General features: G+C 45.9%; 1 protein-coding gene across 4 annotated transcripts in view; it reads right to left on the bottom strand.

Moving 5' to 3' along the window:
* The window catches only part of IRAK2 (interleukin 1 receptor associated kinase 2), a 62,569-nt gene that overhangs the window by 18,964 nt on the left and 24,848 nt on the right, over positions 1–18,757 (bottom strand). For 3 of the 4 annotated variants that reach the window (XM_045493769.1, XM_045493772.1, XM_045493771.1), the window contains exons 3-8: positions 15,000–15,137; positions 8,783–8,874; positions 6,941–7,135; positions 6,793–6,857; positions 4,208–4,322; positions 1,547–1,656 (exon numbers count right to left, since the gene is read on the bottom strand). In XM_045493769.1, the coding sequence (XP_045349725.1) occupies positions 1,547–1,656; positions 4,208–4,322; positions 6,793–6,857; positions 6,941–7,135; positions 8,783–8,874; positions 15,000–15,137 (715 nt within the window). The remainder of the gene's footprint in view (positions 1–1,546; positions 1,657–4,207; positions 4,323–6,792; positions 6,858–6,940; positions 7,136–8,782; positions 8,875–14,999; positions 15,138–18,757) is intronic. The other variant, XM_045493770.1, reaches the window with a different exon arrangement.

Genomic DNA, 18,757 nt, shown 5'->3' with positions numbered 1-18,757 from the left:
TTGAGCCTAGTCATCTAATCTGTGGAAGTAAACATTCTCAGAAAGTACTTCAAAGGAAAAAACAAACAACAAACAAGAAAACAACTAAGTTACACGTGTGAAAATTATCAAATTAACCCTAAATAGTTGTTTACAAAAGAGACATCAATTCTAATATCCACTATTAGGAGTGGTTAAGTAAATTATGGGTAAATCCTTCAACAGAAAACTAAAAAGTCACTAAAAATGGTGAAATGCAGGGGCGCCTGGGTGGCTCAGTTGGTTAAGTATCCAATTCCATTTCGGTTCAGGTCATGATCTCACAGTCTGTGGGTTCAAGCCCCACGTTGGGTTCTGTGCTGACAGCTCAGAGCCTGGAGCCTGCTTCGGATTCTGTGTCTCCCTCTCTCTCTGCCCCTCCTCCACTCACACTCTGTGTCTCTGTCTCTCAGAAATAAACATTAAAGGGGCGCCTGGGTGGCGCAGTTGGTTAAGCGTCCGACTTCAGCCAGGTCATGATCTCGCGGTCCGTGGGTTCGAGCCCCGCGTCAGGCTCTGGGCTGATGGCTCAGAGCCTGGAGCCTGTTTCCGATTCTGTGTCTCCCTCTCTCTCTGCCCCTCCCCCGTTCATGCTCTGTCTCTCTCTGTCCCAAAAATAAATAAACGTTGAAAAAAAAAAATTAAAAATAAATAAATAAATAAATAAACATTAAAAATTAAAAAAAAAAAAGGATGACAAGCAATAAAGGGAAATATCTGCCTTGTTTAAATAAAGGGGGAAAAAAGAAAATGTGAACTGGTAACCAAGTAACAGTGCTCCCTTAAGGCTAAGACTTCTGTGAGGGCAAGGGCTAAAGAAATGGAGGCCAGGTGTGAGTCAGGGTGCCAGAGCCAGAATGACCTCTCACCCTTTCATTTCCTTTCTTGCTATTACAATTGTTTATGCAATCAAACAAAAATCAGGGACAAAAAAAGAGGACAGGGATCCCACTTGCCAAACAGAGAACTTTGAGGAAGCATGAGTTCTATGGTTTTGAGGTCAGTTTTGCCAGATTTTCTGGTGTCTTCTGGAATCTCTCCCCATGCTTCCAGTCCCCAGACTGGTCTCTCGTGTTCTTGGGAGCATGAGATACTGGGTTGCACACCTATCCTTCAGGAAGCTTCCCTGACACGAGTTGCTCTTGCCAACAGATACACAAGCAGGGGACAGTTCTCCAAGAAGACCCTGAGTGAAAAGCTCAAAATCCAAGGGGGCTCCACCCAAAGCTCAAGGATCAGGTCCAGACCAGCTAATGGGTTGGAAGTAAAATACATCGGCATGTGAGGTGCTCGCTGGGAAAACACCAGCTCAAAAAGACGGAGTGACAGACAGGTAGTTCATGAGGACAGCAGACGCTGATTTTTGAGACAGTAACAAAGAAAGACAGAAGAGACTCAAGGGAGGTGAGATGGGGAGAGCGAGCCACGGAGAAAAGAGGTGGGGGGGGGAGAGGAAGGGACACAAGAACGTGTGCTGTCTTGTCCCCGCAGCACAGGTGGTCAGCAGGGTGAGGCCCACCTCTCTCACCTCTTGATATTGCCGTGGATGATCTCCAGGCTGTGCAGGTGCTCCACAGCATGAAGCAGCCCAGAGCAGATGCTGGCACGCTGGGGCCAGAGAAGGGGGTCCGAGCCACCCTAAGTAAAGGAAAAAAGAGCAGAGTCACACCTGTGTCTTTTTATTTTTTATATACATTTATTGATTTTTGAGAGACAGAGCACTAGTCGGGGAGGGATAGAGAGAGAGGAAGACACAGAATCCGAAGCAGGCTCCAGGCTCTGAGCTGTCAGCACAGAGCCCGACGCGGGGCTCGAACTCGCAAACTGTGAGACTGTGACCTGAGCCAAAGTCAGATGCTAAACTGACTGAGCCACCCAGGCGCCCCTATGCCTGTTACTTTTTAAAGTCCCAACGAGCTCCTGTCTCTCCTCCAGACCTTCACTTCCTCTGCAACAGGGTTTGGCCAGCATGGAATACTGGCAGGGTACCAGCTTTAACATGAGAAGATCCAGATGTAAATCCCAGCTCAGACACGCACTAGCTGTGTGACTTTGGAAAAGACACTCAACGTCTCTGAACCTCGGTTTCTTCAGTTATAAAACGGAAATGTTATTAAATGTTAAACCCCTATGCTTTGGGATTGCTCTAAGAATTCAAAGGAGGATATGGTGTAGGAATATATGGTATGCCCCTAGCATAGTGCCTGCCACACAGTGGGTGCTCAATAAACTACAGCTATTTTTATCATGACTATAGAGTGGTAAACTCTGGAATTTTCCTCTAGGAGGGGATGGCTGGGAGAGGAGCTAGGGAGCTGTGTTAGCTCACCAAGCATATGGGCCTTACACCAACTTTATGTGTACTTGGGGAGACCTCACAAGGGCTGATGGGGATTGTGGGGTGAGCTAAAGCCCCCACCATCCCCAGGCACTGCCACAGTTGTTCTAAGACTGGAAGTCCAGGCTAAGTCACTACTTATTTTTCAAGTCTCGTCTTGGGTCCCACATCCTGTAAGAACTGGCCTTGCTAACAGATTTCTCCTCAAAACCTCTGAAGTTTAGGGCCACATGAACCCTGTTTAAATTCCGGCTCTGACACTTGTCAGCTTTGTTCCTCTGGGCAAGACACTTTGCCTCTCTATGCCAGAGACGCCTCTCTTCAATTTCTTCAAGGTTTATTTGGTTTTGAGAGAGAGAGAGAGAGAGAGAGAGAGAGAGAAGGGGGTTGCTGAGAGAGGACAGAAGATCCAAAGCAAGCTCCGCGCTGTAGCAACAAGCCCAATGCAGGGCTTGAACTCACAAACCATGAGATCACAAACTGAGCTGAAGCCAGACACTCAGCTGACTGAGCCACCCAGGAGCCCCAAAGACTCCTCTTTTAGAAAATGGGAGATACCTCTTGGGTTGTGGCAAGGCCTGAAGGAGAAGCCTTTATCATGGTGTCTTGAACACAGCAAGAGCACAATAAAGCTAATGATCATTATTATATCACAAATAATTGCTTTGTCTGGTCTCTGTTAAGGAAAGCAGTAATCTCCTGTGGAATAAAATTTCCCCTTATTTGAAGATTTGACGGGAAGGAGGTTTGTTTGTTGTTAAAACTGTAATTTTAGTAGGTATGATGCTCACATAATATGTGAAAGGCACAAAGGGTATGTAGTAAAAGTTTCTCCCCTTGTCCCATGCCCCAGCTACCTAGCTCACTTCCTCAGAGGTAGCCAAGACACCAGTTTTTTTTGTATCTTTCCAGAGATAGTCCATAAATATGGAAGCAAATATATAATAGAATAGTATTCTCTGAAATCTTGCCATTTGCAACTATGTGGATGGAACTGGAGGGTATTATGCTAAGTGAAATGAGTCAGTCAGAGAAAGACAGAAATCATATGACTTCACTCATATGAGGACTTTAAGAGACAAAACAGATGAACATAAGGGAAGGGAAACAAAAATAATATAAAAACAGGGAGGGGGACAAAACAGACTAAAAAATATGGAGACCAAACTGAGGGTTGCTGGAGGGGTTGTGGGAAGGGGGATGGGCTAAATGGGTAAGGGGCATTAAGGAATCAACTCCTGAAATCATTGTTTCACTATATGCTAACTAACTTGGATGTAAATGTTAAAAAATAAAAAATAAAATAAAAAAAAAAAGAACAGAGTGCCATACCTGAGATGCTATTGTAAGTTGCATAGGTGTGCTGTTGGCTAATACTGTTGATTTTTGCATTTTTATTAATAAGCAAAGTGGCTAAATTTTTATTTTCTCATATAAATTAATATTTTCTTATTTAATCTTATATAGTTTTCTAAAATTTTTTGAATAATCTTGGAAGCTTTCAAAAAGAACAGAATAGCATTCTCAGCAAATAAAAATCTGCTTCCTCTTCTCCCATACTCTGTATCTCTTAATTATTTTTCTTGTCCTGTTGCATTGACTAGCACCCCCAGAACAATGTTAAATAAAATGAGTGCTATGGGATACCTTTGTCTTGCTCTTGACTTAAATGAAATGCCTCTTGTCAAATAATTTGTATAGGCTTTTATCTGAAGATGTTTAGCTGGATCTTATCTACCCCAACCTAAATTCTCTCTGGATGGCCCCTCTCCCATCTGGAAGTCCTTAAACCTTGAGTCCCTACATAGATGCTACCTGGTCCTGTTCTCTGACCATGATCCAGCCCCTTACCTGACCCTGGAGTCTGTCCTGTAAAGAACCATTTGCCATATATGGGTAGATCAAGCTGTAAAACTTATTTCCAGTGCAGAAGCCCAGCAAAGGTAAGACGTTGGGGTGGCAGCATCTGAAATCAGGAATTAGTGCAGAGATGAGGAGTCAGACAGAAAGAATAACCAAAGACTGCTCCACTTCCTCACCTCCCACCCCTCTTCTGCCCCCTCTACCCCTCAGAGGCCACCAGTGGCTTCCCAGGTACCAAATGCTGTGACCCCTGAGGATTGAGCATCAGGGTAGAGAGATGAAAACTGCCTGCCTTCAACAAGCTTGAAGTCAAGGAGCTCAAGCTTATCCTGCCTCACTGCTTGGTAGCACATAACATCTTAACCACCCCATCTTCTGGAAACAGAGGCTGAGAGGTTAAGGAACTGGCTCATAATCACAACCAGCAAGCAGTGAAGCCAGGATCAGACCGCAGGTCTGTTTGACTCCCAGGACTGGATTCTTCCTGAAATCCTCTTCTGCTGGGTTCTGAGTCACTATTCCTTCCTGACCCTCTTCCTACCTCTCTGACTGTTCTTTCACGGCCTTTTTCCCTAAGACCCTTCTCCTTTGCCTTCCTCTGAAGCGTAAGTATCCCCAGGTCATCATCTTGTTTGATAAGCTGTGTCTCCAGGGATCTCCCACCGGTATCAGGAATGTCCCAACGTCTCTCATTTCAGCCTGTCCCTAAGGTCCAGACCTGAATGTCTAATTGCATTCCGATGCTGCAGATTAGCAGTCTAGACTCAACAAGTCCCAAACCTGCTTCCATGCCCACGGTTATTATCTCAGCAAAGGGCACCACTATCCATCCAGTTTCGTGGAAACCCTCCTACCTCCCTATCTAATTAGTCAGCATTCACCATCATAAATAGCTTTCCAACTGTCCCCTTCATTCCTCCCTCCTCTGCCTTGAGTTAGGCCCTGATGGATACTCCACAGGACTATTGTAATGGCCTCCTATCCAATCCCTCTGCCCTCCCCCACTTCCCCAGGCCATGCTACTGCACGTTTCACACTCGTGAGAGTCATTTACACTCAGTCTCTTCCAGACCCTAAACGTCCCCAAGGCAGGGGCTGTGTATTCTTCACAACTGTACTCTCTAGAACCAAAAAAGGGCCTTGACAACTCAACATTTGCCCACTCAGTGAAGGAGTATCTGCCAACTCAAGAAAGGCACTTTGCCAAAATGGGAAGGGGAATTATACTTTCATCTTTTATTAAATGTTTTTATTTATTTATTAAATATTTTATATGTATTAAATGTGTTTATTCACACACATATATGAGTACAGAAAAGATTAAAGAAAATATATCAAAATGCGAACACAGTAGTAGTTATTTATAGGTGCTATGGAAAACAGGTGATTTCTGTTTCCTTATTTCTGATTTTCCTTTTTTCTTTCCTTTAAGTAGGCTCTGCACCCAACGTGGGGCTTGAACTCACGACCCTGAGATTAAGAGTCGTGTGCTCTACCAACTAAGCCAGCCAGGTGCCCCTGATTTTCCTTATTTCTTAAAATACTCTCCAGTAATCATGCATTACTCGCCCAAGGCTACACACTGGCAGAGGAAACCCCGACAGTGACTTGCCAAGGTTGAATGACAGCCGGCGTCCAGAGCATGACAGGTGCCCAATACGCATTTGTTAAATTCATCAGTGACGGCAGAGTCAGAATGAGTCTTCCTAGGTCCTTCCCCTTTTCTTTCCCAATCCCCACCCAGCTCTGTGACAGCCAGGCTCATGTCACTTCTCAGCCTCAGTTTCCCGTCTGTAAAAGGAGCAGGTTTCAGGATGACTTTCGAAGGCCTTTATTGTTCAAGACTAGAGGTCAGCAAAATATCTCTGTAAAAGGCTAGATAGTAAATATTTTAGACTTTATAGGCCATATGGTCTCTGTCGCATTACTCAGCTGTACTCTATCATACAAAAACAGCCACAGAGAATACAGAAATAGGTAAGTGTGGCTGTGTCCCAGTACAACTTTATTATGGACGCCAAAATCTCAATTTCATGTACTTTTCATGTGCCATGACATATTCTTCTTTTTCTTTTTTTCAACCATTCGAAAATGGAGAATCCATTCTTAGCAATCAGACCAGACAAACACAGGCATGGCCAGATCTAGCCCATCAGTCATCGTTTGCCAATTCCTGCTCTGGAGCGATACAGTTTTAAGATGGATTTGCCATTGGAGTTAGAAACCGTCAGTTTCTGCCCATCTCAAAAAATGGAAGGAACGAGCTGGACCAAGTGAACCAAGGTTGTGTGATAAGTCTAATCTATGCATATAGTTGCTACATAGAAAAAGTACGGACTATGCAGCCATTTACTAGCTGTGGAATCTTGAATAAGACACTTAATCTCCCTGGGCCTCAATTTGCCCCTGTGTAAAATAATGCTGATAACAGCAGCTCCATTACAAGGTTCTCGTGAGGATTAAGTGAATTTTTAGATGTGTAATACTTAAGACATGCCTGGCACACAGAAAGCACTATATAAGGATTAGCTGTCATCATTATTAAACAAGGTATTTCCAAAGGGGGGGCTTACCTATGACAAACTTGTACCTCTGCCTGGAAGAATTTTTCAATAGATCCCGGACCTGAGTAGGCCACCTGTGGGAAAAGACAATGAAACATGAAAATTCAGCCTCACCCATACAGGCTCCACCCCTTACTAGAAACAAAGAAGCGCTCGCCTCTCTGAGCTTCTTGAAGACGAATGGCGTGCCATGCCTTTGCCCTTTGTAGATTTCGGCAAAGGTCCCCTCACTGATTTTGTGGCTTTGGTTGAAGTTATCAGTTGCCTGGACCACGTCTGCCTCACTCCAGAAAAGACTGTCTTCAGCCAGACTCAAAAGTGTTTCCTGCTTAGGAATGGAGACGCTAAACTCCTAGGAATGCAGAGAGGAGAGATGGAATTTAATATGGAATTAATGTGGAAAATATTATTGTCCCTGGCACATGATTGGGGGTTTTCATTTTTTCCCCAGTTTACAAAGGTGAGAACCAAGGAGGTCAGAGAGCTGAGATGAGGTCACACAGCTGATCAATGGCTGAGCTCGTGCTCAATATAAATTTATATTTATTAAATGTGTTTATTCACACACATATATGAATACAGAAAAGATTAAAGAAAATATATCAAAATGCAAACACAGTAGTAGTTATTTATAGGTGTGTGTGTGTCTCTCTCTCAAAAACAAATAAAACATTTAAAAAAATAGATGCACAGAAAGTTAACTTTTTTTTAAAGCTGTATCTGCTCTTACAGTTTTAGAAAATTGGAAGGGAAAAAAATCATCCATGATCCCATTATCCACTGAACTGCTATTAATGTTGAAGATAGTTCTTATAAAGTAGATGTACAGATTTATTTTTTAAATTGGGATCATGCCATACTCCTAGTTTTGATTTCTGGTGTTTTCATTTAACATTATACCATGATCATTCTCCCAATTATTACACTATCTTTGAAAATTATTATTTAAAAACACATGCTTCAGTGCCCATCTTCTTTATGGAAGAGCTTCATTAACCAGACCCACAAAGCACTGGCTTCTCCGCCAGGCACCCTGCCCAGGACAGCTGTAGAGGCCCACCAAAATGTTTTGATTTATTTTAAAGTCAGAAGAACAAAAATGAACTTTTAGAGTCAAAGAAAATGTTTTTAATTTTTAATCCAGTTTGGATTGTGTTCACCTTTGTGCCGATGCAATTTTAAAATATAATCTTTAGGGGCGCCTGGGTAGCTCAGTCGGTTATGCGTCTAACTTCTGCTCAGGTCATGATCTCGCGGTTTGTGAGCTCAAGCCCCATGACCGGCTCTGTGACGACAGCTCAGAGCCTGGAGCGTGTTTCAGATTCTGTGTCTCCCTCTCTCTCTGACCCTCCCCCGTTCATGCTCTGTCTCTCCCTGTCTCAAAAATAAATAGACGTTAAAAAAAAAAAAATTAAAAAAAAAAAACATGTATACACTGAAATGAACCCTCTTTAGTCACCCCCAACCCCCAGGACCCAGCTGCACTGACAGCCTGCATGTAGAATCTTAGAAGCTTGGAGTAATTCCACGAGTCTCCTTTCTCCCCATCCCCCTAACCACTAGAGCCTAGACTGGTCCAAGGAAGTAAATACATTGCTTTTTTTTTTTTTTTTTTTTTTTTTTTAAGTTTATTTACGTCATCTCTACACACAACATGAGGCTTGAACTTACTACCCTGAGATCAAGAGCTGCACACTCAACACACTGAGCCAGCCAGGCACCCCAATACATTCCCTTTTTAAAAAAATTTTTTAATGTTTGTTTATTTTTGAAGGAGAGAGAGAGATAGAGTGTGAGTGGGGGAGGAGCAGAGACAGAGGGAGACACAGAATCCAAAGCAGGCTCCAGGCTCTGAGCTGCCAGCACAGAGCCCAAAGTGAGGCTCGAACCCACAAGCCTTGAGATCATGACCTGAGCCACCTAGGCACCCCTATACATTGGGTTTTTGAGTGAGAGCCACAAGCTGGGGAGGTAGCACCTGGGGGTGAGGAAGATTTACCTTTGAATCAGATGAAACAGGAAAGCTGGTTTTTAAGGAATGAGGGGCATCTTCGGAAGGAGGCAGGAGGTTGGCTCGGGCTGGAGCAGGCCCTGGAAAGGAGGAAGACAGGAGGGGTCCTCAACCAGTTCCCATACCAAACCAGGTTCTCATTCACTCCACAAACACTTTGTGTCCCAAATGACAACTGCTACTTTCTGACACCCCCAGGGGCCAGCCCACACACTCCTTACAAGTTACCTCAGTGAAGCTCTACGACAGCCCCAGGGTTGGTTCTATGTGATTCCCAGTTGATGGCTGGAGAAATGGAGGCGCAGGAGGTGGCTACATGCTCAGGGGCACACAGCCAATTAAGTGGCAGAGCCAGGCTTCCAACGGAGATCCGTGTGACTTCCAAGCCCTACTCACCCCACCTCCCACACAAGGAATAGTGAAGGACACAGAGGTGATTAGCTAGGGAGCCCTCCTTCCAGTAAACTCCATTGCAGCAGTCATGTCAATAACCAGCCTCCCAAGGGCAGAGGCAGGAGAGGCCACCAAAGCAGTTTGGGAGGCCAAGGAAGGTTTCACAGAGGAAGGAGCATTTGACCTTGAAAGATGGGGAAATGTTTTCGAAAAGTGCTTATGAGGTCAGAAGACATTGAGGGAGTGAGACGGGCTGAGTGGAGGTATGACAGCAGGGAAGCACAGGCATGCAGAAAATATTCCAGGCACGCTTAACTAGCGAATACTGTCACGTCATCTAACCTCAAGACAGTCCTAGGAGATAAGGACCATTACCATCTCCTCTTTACAGACGGTGAAACTGAGGCAGAGAGAGGTTAAGCAACCTTTCCAGGGGCACACAGTCATGACTCTGGAGTCCATGTTCTTCACCGCTTAGTAAATGAAGAAGATTCAGAAGAGAGAAGACTTGAAGTGTAGTTTGGGGTCCAGTAAAAGCCAGGTTAAAGAGGTGACATTTCTCCACCAGCCTCCGCCAAAAGATTAACCTGAACACTAACAAAGCAGTCTGGAGTCGGATGAACTAGAGCAGGTGCAAGCTAGGCATGAGACGGGCTGCGGTGGCTGATCAACGCAGAAGCAGGCCTCAGCCAGAAGCCAGGAGCTTCAGATGTCCCCATGTGGAAATACCCAGCGGCCCCATGGCTAGGATGGTCTCTGAGTAACCTGGGGCCAGCCCTCCAAGGGAACCTGGCCTTGACCCCAGGGTTGCTGGCCCAATCCACTTGCTTCAGGTATTTCTGGTTTACAACATCAGGAAATGAGTGATTAATCTGGAACTTTGACTGTAAAAAAAATTTAATTCAGAAGACTGAAAAGGGCACCATGCTGAAACTAATATCAGACTCGCTAAACTATTAACCCAGGCAGCTGATAAAACAAAGCTCACGTAATGCAAGCTGAGGATCTTTTATCCCCACAAGGCCCAAGAGGAGGTGCATCCTAAGCCTCTCTCCCTGGGGCCGCTGTTCTAGACCAGCTACTACTTCTAGGCAGCTGACCGAGAGACCTACCGCCCTCTCAAATCAATCCCCCACATTCCCCTGTGCTTCCCATGGGTTGCTCCCCACAGTGAATGAGTGTGGAGGGGAGGTTAAGGGGAGACCCAGGGTCCTGATCTCCCTAAAGACACCAGGTAGACCTGCCTTAGACACTCCCACCCAAACTTCCCACCCTCTCTCCTTCCCTTGGGCCCCAAGTCTCTCCCAGCCTTGCCCAGCACCTACCTTCCCCATTTTCTCTCAGGCATTTGTCCTGTGAAAATCTTTCTCTTTTTTTAATGTTTATTTATTTATTTTGAGAGAGAGAGAGAGAGAGAGAGAGAGAGAGAGAAAGTGCACACACAGTGGGGGAGGAGCAAAGAGAGAGGGAGAGAGGATCCCAAGTAGAGCCCAACATGGGGCTTGATCTCCGAACCATGAGATCATGACCTGGGCTAAAATCAAGAGTCAGTCACTTAACAGACTGAGCCATCCAGACGTCCCTGTCTGGTGAAAATCTTGCTGCTTCTCAGGTGACCTAGTCCAATGTAGGCCTCTGCTGGCAGGCCCAGGGACCCTGCCTTGGAGTAAGGCTCCCTGCCACCACTGCCTCTACCCATGCCCCTGCCTGCTCTTGGCCTCGGCTCAGTACCCTTGGCCTGTGTCCCCAGACTGTGGTCATGTTCATCCATCTCTTAACTGTTGGCCATGTCTCTGTGCCGCCTCCCCTGTGAGTTACTTGATGTTTTTCTTTCAATCCCCTTTAATTCACATATTATGTATTTAGCTTTGAAACCCCTAGTTTTTTGTGCATGAGATATACATCTTTTCTAACACGCATGCTCTCTGGTACCACTGGGGAGCCAGGCTCCACACCCTGGGGGACCTCTGCTCTAGGCTGCTCCAGGCCACTCCATTTCCCTCCCGGTTCTTCTCTCAAATTCTGTCCTGTCCCCAGCCCAGAGCTCGCCTCACGACAGGGGCTCTCACTGCACACATGGTCCCTCTTCCTCTCCCTTTGCCCGGTGACTCCCGGGCCAGTACTGGCCTCAGATAAACCATGACCTTCTGGTCTGGCTTGATGCCTGGGGTTCACCTGAAGGCTGTACTAGGCCTCTTGGGTTGGGAGGGTGGTCACTGAGGTCTGACCTCGTGACATCTGAGGGCTACTAGTTGGAGGAGTGGCTATTTATCCCTGTGGTTTGTAGGGAAAACGGAATGGGATGTGAGCCAACACCACAAGGTGGCCAAATCAGAGAATAGCCAGCCCTTGCTTTGTAAATGCATGAGGGAAGCACTGGGTCCGGGAAGACACTCATCTTCACACAAGTCGTTTCCAAATCACTAACCGTCCATGTGCCAAACATTTACTGGAAAAAAAAAAAAAAAAATCCTACAGAAATCTTTCTGACATGTCTGCTTCCCTAAGAAGAATACCCTGAATCTTGTCCTTCTGAGTTGTGTCACTGAAGGCATGAGGACAGAATGTCGGAGTGGTGCTATATCTGATTGGGGGTTTTCTGCATCCGGCCCTGTGGCTGGCAGTGGAGTGGCCTCTACAGCTTCCCCGTCTGCTTTGTTGGCGTCAGAGAGAAATGGGCTCAAGTCCTGGCTCCTTCCTTAGTAAGATTTGCACTTGGGTGACTTGTGCTTCATTTCTTTGGGCTTTCTCAAATGTAAAGAGAGAAAGTGGCTCAGTCAGTGAAGTGTCCGACTTCGGCTCAGGTCATGATCTTGCGGTCCGTGAGTTCGAGCCCTGCGTTGGGCTCTGTGCTGACAGCTCGGAGCCCGGAGCCTGCTTCAGATTCTGTGTCTCCCTCTCTCTCTGACCCTCCCCCGTTCATGCTGTCTCTCCCTGTCTCAAAAATAAATAAACACTAAAAAAAATTTTTTTTAATAAATAAATAAAATGTAAAAAGAGCAAAAAAAGCCCATTCCTTGTAGAGTTCTCATCCAGACTAAATAAACAAGATGACAGTTACAGAGCACAAGCTCCGTCTCTGGCACATGGGGAGTACCAAACATGGTAAAAATACGTGCAGGATAAGAGATGCTGACTGAGAACCCAATGGCCTCTCCTACAGCTAAGGCTTTGTGACAGTATTTCAAGCTACTAAAGCCCTTGTCTCTGAATCTGTTTAATGAGCTACTCACGTACTTTCCTCCTCCATGTCTCTTCCCCCTTTCCTTTCCACCCACAAGGCAGCCGGCACAGATGGGTTACCTCATGGGTTCTGGGGCAACTGGCCTGGGCTGGATCCTGGTCCTGCCACTTTCACAGCCATGAAGCTTCAATAGGTTCGGCATCCTTCCCCAGCTGTCCAGGGTTGGGGGGTGTGGGGAGCAGCCAGAGCCCCGTCCCTGGGTTACAACTGAGCGGGGCACCAGAAGTTCCTGGGCCAGCATCTCCCACACAGAAGGGCACCTTTGCCACCACCCATCTCTGTCCTCCCCCGCCACCACCTCCATATTTTCCACCCCAACAAGATAATCAGTCGTGTTGAAATCTGGGGCCCGATGGAACCTTAGGGTTTTCCCAAGAGAAGACAAGGTTTGGGTCACTGATGAAATTAATGATTATTTTTAGTTTGGGCAAAGATAGACCACTGGCTTCCCCTTTCTGTCTGTAGATTGTGTTTATCATCTCCCCTTGCGGGGGCACATGTGCTCCCGAGGGCCATTTAAGAGACTGAACAGTGCAAAGGCCTCTCCAGATAAGGCTGATTTCTACAGTAGGCCAGGTAAGGAATACCAGAAGAAACTGCAACCCCCATCACCTTCTCCATCTGGACCAGCAGTCCCCTAGAATTTCCCTCTTTTACTATCACTCTTTCCTCTGGCCATCAACCACTTTCACATTTGCTTTAGGACCATTTCCCCTTATCTCTAACTGCTGCTCAAAGTTCTGCACTTGTTTTTGCTTGTTTTTATCTTTAGCTACAATTAACAATTCAGACTTCCTGCGCCAGAATTATTTTCCCAGCTTCAACCTATCTGGGGTGCCCAGAATGCTGTTAATATTAACTGACATTTAATAAATGCTTACATGGTAGCAACATTGAGGTATTTGATTCCTTACTACAACATGATGCCATAGGCTTTCACTATTGTGCCCACTTTTTTAGATGAAGAAGCTGAGGTACAGAGAAGCTATGTAATTCTCCTGCTAGAAAGGGAGAGGTGGGACTCAAATACAGCTCTGTACAAAACCCCAGGCATGCTCCTCCCAGCCAACGCTGACTCTGGCTTCAGGAACAGCATCGATGAACTGAGATTTCATGGATTTGGGACCTTCAGCTCACAGGAGAGCAGAAGGGAGGCCAGGCCCCCAGGGAGGGGTGGTGAGAATGGACATATGGATGTATGCAGTGGCCCCACCCCCACCCCCACCCCCCGGGGAAGTCATCCACTGGCTGAGTCCTTCCATCATTTGGCCAACTGTCCCTGAACCCTTCCATGGGCACAAGTGGTCTGAAAGGCTTGGGGATAGTGGTGTGTGCGGTGGTTAGGGACACGGGCATTTAAATCACACTGCTCACATGCTACTTTCTACTTGTATGACCTTGAGCAAATCACTTTTCCTTTCAGTGCCTCAGGTGCTGTAGAACAAAGCAGCAGGGCGCCTAGGTGGCTCAGTCGGTTAAGCATCTGACTTTGGCGCAAGTCATGATCTCACAGTTCATGGGCGTTCGAGCCGCCGCATTGGGCTCTGTGCTGACAGCTCAGAGCCTGGAGCCTGCTTCAGACTCTAAGTCTCCCTCTCTCTGCCCCTCCCCTGCTCACACTCTGTCTCTCTCTCAGAAAAATACATAAACATTAAAAAGAATTTTTTAAGCACAAAGCGGCAGGCTGGTACTAGGGAGAAAGGTGGGGGAGTGGGGGCAGGCAGCTCCCATCAGTGCCCTCAACGCACAGCTGCGAGGGTAAGGCGGCCTGTGGAGAATGGGCAGAGAGGTCATTGGGCTCCCAGCCAGAGCCAGCAGCAGGATCTGCCCATGCTGGGGACTTGTAAAACCATAGGTAAAATACCTGGGCCCCAAAGCATTTGACCTCGGCAGGCTGTTTAACCTCTCTGTGCTTCAGTTTCCTCATCTGTGAATGGGGATAATCAAAATACCTAACTTGGACAGCTGAGGATTAAATAAGTCAGCATCTCTGAAGTGCTCCGAACAATGTCCGACACATAGAGAGCCCTCAATTACAGAGTTATTTCTTTCTTTCTAAAAAATGATAATAAACGGTATATGTTCTGTCATTTGACTTTTTTAGCTGTTTTAATTCAATATATTATGAGCATGTTTCCACATATGTAAAAATATCTACATCATTTTTAACAGTATTGTATTGTTATGACCGACTGTCATTAATTTTACCATCCCCATGGTTGTTTCCAATTTTTTGCTATTTTTTTAATTAAAAAAAATTTAATGTTTTTATTTATTTTTGAGAGAATGAGAGAGACAGACTGTGAGTGGGGGAGGGGCAGAGAGAGAGAGAGAGAGAGAGAGAGAGAGAGAGAGACACAAAATCTGAAGGAGGCTCCAGACTCTGAGCTGTCAGCACAGAGCCCGATGCAGGGCTCAAACTTGTGAACCATGAGATCACGACCTGAGCTGAAGTTGGACACTTAACAGACTGAGCCTCCCTGGTGCCCCAATTTTTTGCTATTATATGCTGAGTTGAAAATCTTTATAGATACATTTACTCTAAATTAAAATTTTAATTTAAAATACCCGGGCCTGGCAAGGTGGCTGGCCTCATAGACTGCCCCTTTCCCTGTTCATCTTCAGTGTTTCTTACAGAAGCTGCCAAAGGTCTTCCCAGCTTCACAGCATCCGGGAAAGAGGATTTGATTTCAGGAACTGGTTTCCCTGAAACAAGGTGAAAAGAAAGAAAGTTAGTATTACTCAATGAAGTGGAGTAGCCACCAAGTCGCCGGGTCTAGAAGTCAGAGAGCTGGGGTCTATTCCGGGCTCTCCCTAGAATTCACTGGGCCCCGTTGGGTTCTTTGCCTCCTAGGTCTCAGCCTCCCCAGGAAAGTAATGGGGGGAGACAACAATCTCCTGTGATCGGTCCAGCTCTGACACTGAGTCACACAAAACAGGCTTCCAACCCTGCCAGCTGTGTGACCTTGGACAAGACACTCTCCTTCTCTGAGCCTGTTTCCTCACCTATAAAATGGAGAGGATAATAACGATCATGCCTGCTTGCCTACCTCACAGGGCTGTTGAGAGGAAGGAAATGGGAACATAGACGTGAAAGGGCTTTATAGACTGTACGTTCCCCTGAACACGTGAGGAAATTAAAGATATTCACCTCACCAAGTGCCTAGTTGAGCCCCTAAATATACAAGTCTGGCAGTCCTACAGTTCCCCTTCTACACACAGTGGAATCATGTGCATCCTTCCCTGTCTCACAGGTGGGAGCCCTGCAAACAGAGGCTACATCCACTGAGCACCAAGAGTGCCAGGGGCATGCTTCAGATTCCCACAAGCTGTTTGCATTTCATCAGGTTAGAAATGAGGAAACAGAGGCCGGAGCAGGTTAGGCGGCTTGCCCAAGATCACACAGCCTGGGCATGCACGACTGGCCGAAGAAGCCTGGGTGGAGGTTCTCTGTCCTTGAGAGGAATCACTTCCCATTTGCATCAATGTGGAAAACCCAAAGGTGCTGCGAGGGTGTATCTACACCAGTTCCTAGCCAGCTTCTCAGAGCCTGCACTCTGTGATACAGAGTGCCTCCTCTTGCCTCCTCTACCACTGTCCGGATGGCGTCATCTCCCCAGGCTGGCCTTTGCCTCTAGCTGTGGCAGCCTCCCGATCCCTTCCCAGGCCACATCTAGCTAAAATACAAATCTTGCCTCGTCACTTTCCTGTTTAAAGCCTTCATGACCTCCCACTGTCCAAATGAAGTACTCGCTCTTCTCCCAACTCCTTGTATCTCCCCTTTACCTTCCAAACCAAATCCAAATTCTACAGCCCTGCATTCAAGGCCCTTCACCCTCTGGTGTTCTTAGGTGGACCCACGTTTGAGAACCACAGAAACAGGGGCACTGAAATCCCGGGGAAAGCCTCCGACTTGCTCACACATGCATCCGATGGGGCTAGGATGAAACGTCTCCAGCCTGTGAATCTCTGGCAGCATTTCTTCTGACAGGTAAACTGTGTATTTCTCTAAACAACGCTGATTGTTACCAAGGGGCCAAGCTTTTCAAACCCAAGCTTTGGGACTAGAACAATATTAATAATGCCTAAAAATGCATGGCACTACACTTGTATGGCACCACACAGATTTACTTGATTTTCACGACAATCTCTGGAGGCTGACGGAAGTGACTGCATTTTATTTTTGAACACATTGAAGTTCAGATAGGCAAAATGATTTGTCCCCAAACAACTGATCAGATTCAAACCTGGAGCTGGTTTCGCCATCTACACCAGAATGGCTCAGGCTGAGACACCAACTGTTGTGCCCCACCCCCCACCCCAAACCCCCTACTCCCCTCGGCAGACAGCACCACCCTGTGGCCACGGCACAAAGCAGGAGAAAAGGGTGGGAACGTGTGAAGACAGTCTACAGGGAACGCACAGAAGTAGTAGGGAGGTTGAATGGGGGATAATGGGTGACTTTCTCCCTTCCTGACAATGACCTATTTATTATTCTCTTAAATAAAATGATCTTATGGAAAAAGTAGCAGGCCTGCCTGCCTGGCTCAGTCCATGGAGCATGCACCCCTTGATCTCAGGATCGTGAGTTTGAGCCCCATGTGGGTATAGAAATTACTTAAAAATAAAATCTTTGGGCGCCTGAGTGGCTCAGTAGGTTAAGCAGCGGACTCTTGATTTCAGCTCAGGTCATGATCTCGCGGTTCATAAGATGAAGCCCCACATCGCTGACCGTGCATGGAGCCTGCTTGTGAATCTCTCTCTCTCTCTCTCTCTCTCTCTCTCTCTCTCTCTCTCTTTCTCCTTCTCCCCAACTCATGCTCACTCTCTCTGAGAATAAATAAACTCAAAGAAAAAAAAAACTTAAAAAAAAATAATAAAATCTTAAAAAAAAAAAAAAAGAAAGAAAAAGAAGCAGCAGAGATGAGCTGATTAGAGTTCAGGCTCTGAAATGGAAACCAGCTCTATCATGTCCCAGCTCGGTTGACCTTTCGCCTCTTTTGTGCGGACTAAGGGACACAGTGCACGTGGTCTGCTTAGCTCCAAACACGGGAACTTCATTGTTGTTGCTGTTATATTTTTTTTTAATTTTTTAATGTTTTTTTTAAATTTAATTTTTGAGAGAGAGACAGAGTGTGAGCAGGGGAGGGGCAGAGAAAGAGGGAGACACAGAATCCAAAGCAGATCCCAGGCTCTGAGCTATCAGCACAGAGCCCTCCACGGGGCTCGAACGCCCGAACCATGAGTTCATGACCTGAGCCAAAGTCTGATGCTCAACCGACTCAACCATCCAGGTGCCCCTTGTTGCTATTATATTTTTAAAATATTTAGTATAAGGAGGGTAAGATGTGAATCTTAGTTTTCATTGAACACAATTCTGAACCATCGACACTTTTCTTTTTTAGTTTTATTATATCTTTTTTATTGTGGTAAAATGCACAAGACATAAAATTTACCACCTACACCGTTTTTGAGTCCACAGTTCAGTGGCATTAAGTCCATTCACACTGCCATGGAGCCATCACCACCAGATAACTCCAGAACCTTTTCACTTTCCCAAACTGAACTCCGTCCCCATTAAAAACCAACTTCCCATCCCTCCCCGCCGTCAGACTCTGGCAAGAGCATTCTATTTTCTTTCTCTAGAAATGTGACTGCTCATTTAAATTTTTTAACTTGTGTGGGTTTTCTTTTCACTTTAATAGCAACTAAATGTTTTCCTTTGACATGGAAAGGGGTTAACACACTTTTGAGTGACAGGAGAGTCTACAGACTATGTAACCAGTTTTCTGTAAAATATGAAAGCATAGAATAACGAAGAAAAAAAGAACCTGAAGAACATACACAAAACAGTGAACAGTGATTATGTGAACAGTGATTATTCCCGCAATTGATAATTGCGGTTATCAATTATTTTACATCATGGGTTTGGTTGGTTAGTTTTCCGTTTATTCACACTGTAGAAATTTTCAACGATGGTCATGCATTAGTTGCACAGTAAAGTATGTTTCCCGAGAGGGATAAAAATCCAGAAGCAAGCTAGCTACAATAATGACTGGAACTGAGTCTTCCAAGGTAGAGTGAGTAGTCATCAGCCCCGGAGACCCCTTCTGACCTAGATTAGCAAACAGGCCATCTCTCTAGATTCAGATCTGACTCACTTCTGTTTTTTTGCCACCCACCAAGATGTGTTCTTGATCTTTTCACTACAAGTATCCTCACCACAACCCTGGAAGTAGCAAGTAGGGAACCAGCGGTTCAAGGAGGAGAGGAGACCCGCCAGAGGGAGAAGGCAGAGGAAAGACTCACTGAAGCAGGAAGGAGGG

This window comes from Leopardus geoffroyi, chromosome A2 (genome assembly GCF_018350155.1).
Source record: "Leopardus geoffroyi isolate Oge1 chromosome A2, O.geoffroyi_Oge1_pat1.0, whole genome shotgun sequence".
Classification (NCBI taxonomy): Eukaryota; Metazoa; Chordata; class Mammalia; order Carnivora; family Felidae; genus Leopardus; species Leopardus geoffroyi.
This window is presented reverse-complemented; position numbering and strand designations above follow the sequence as displayed.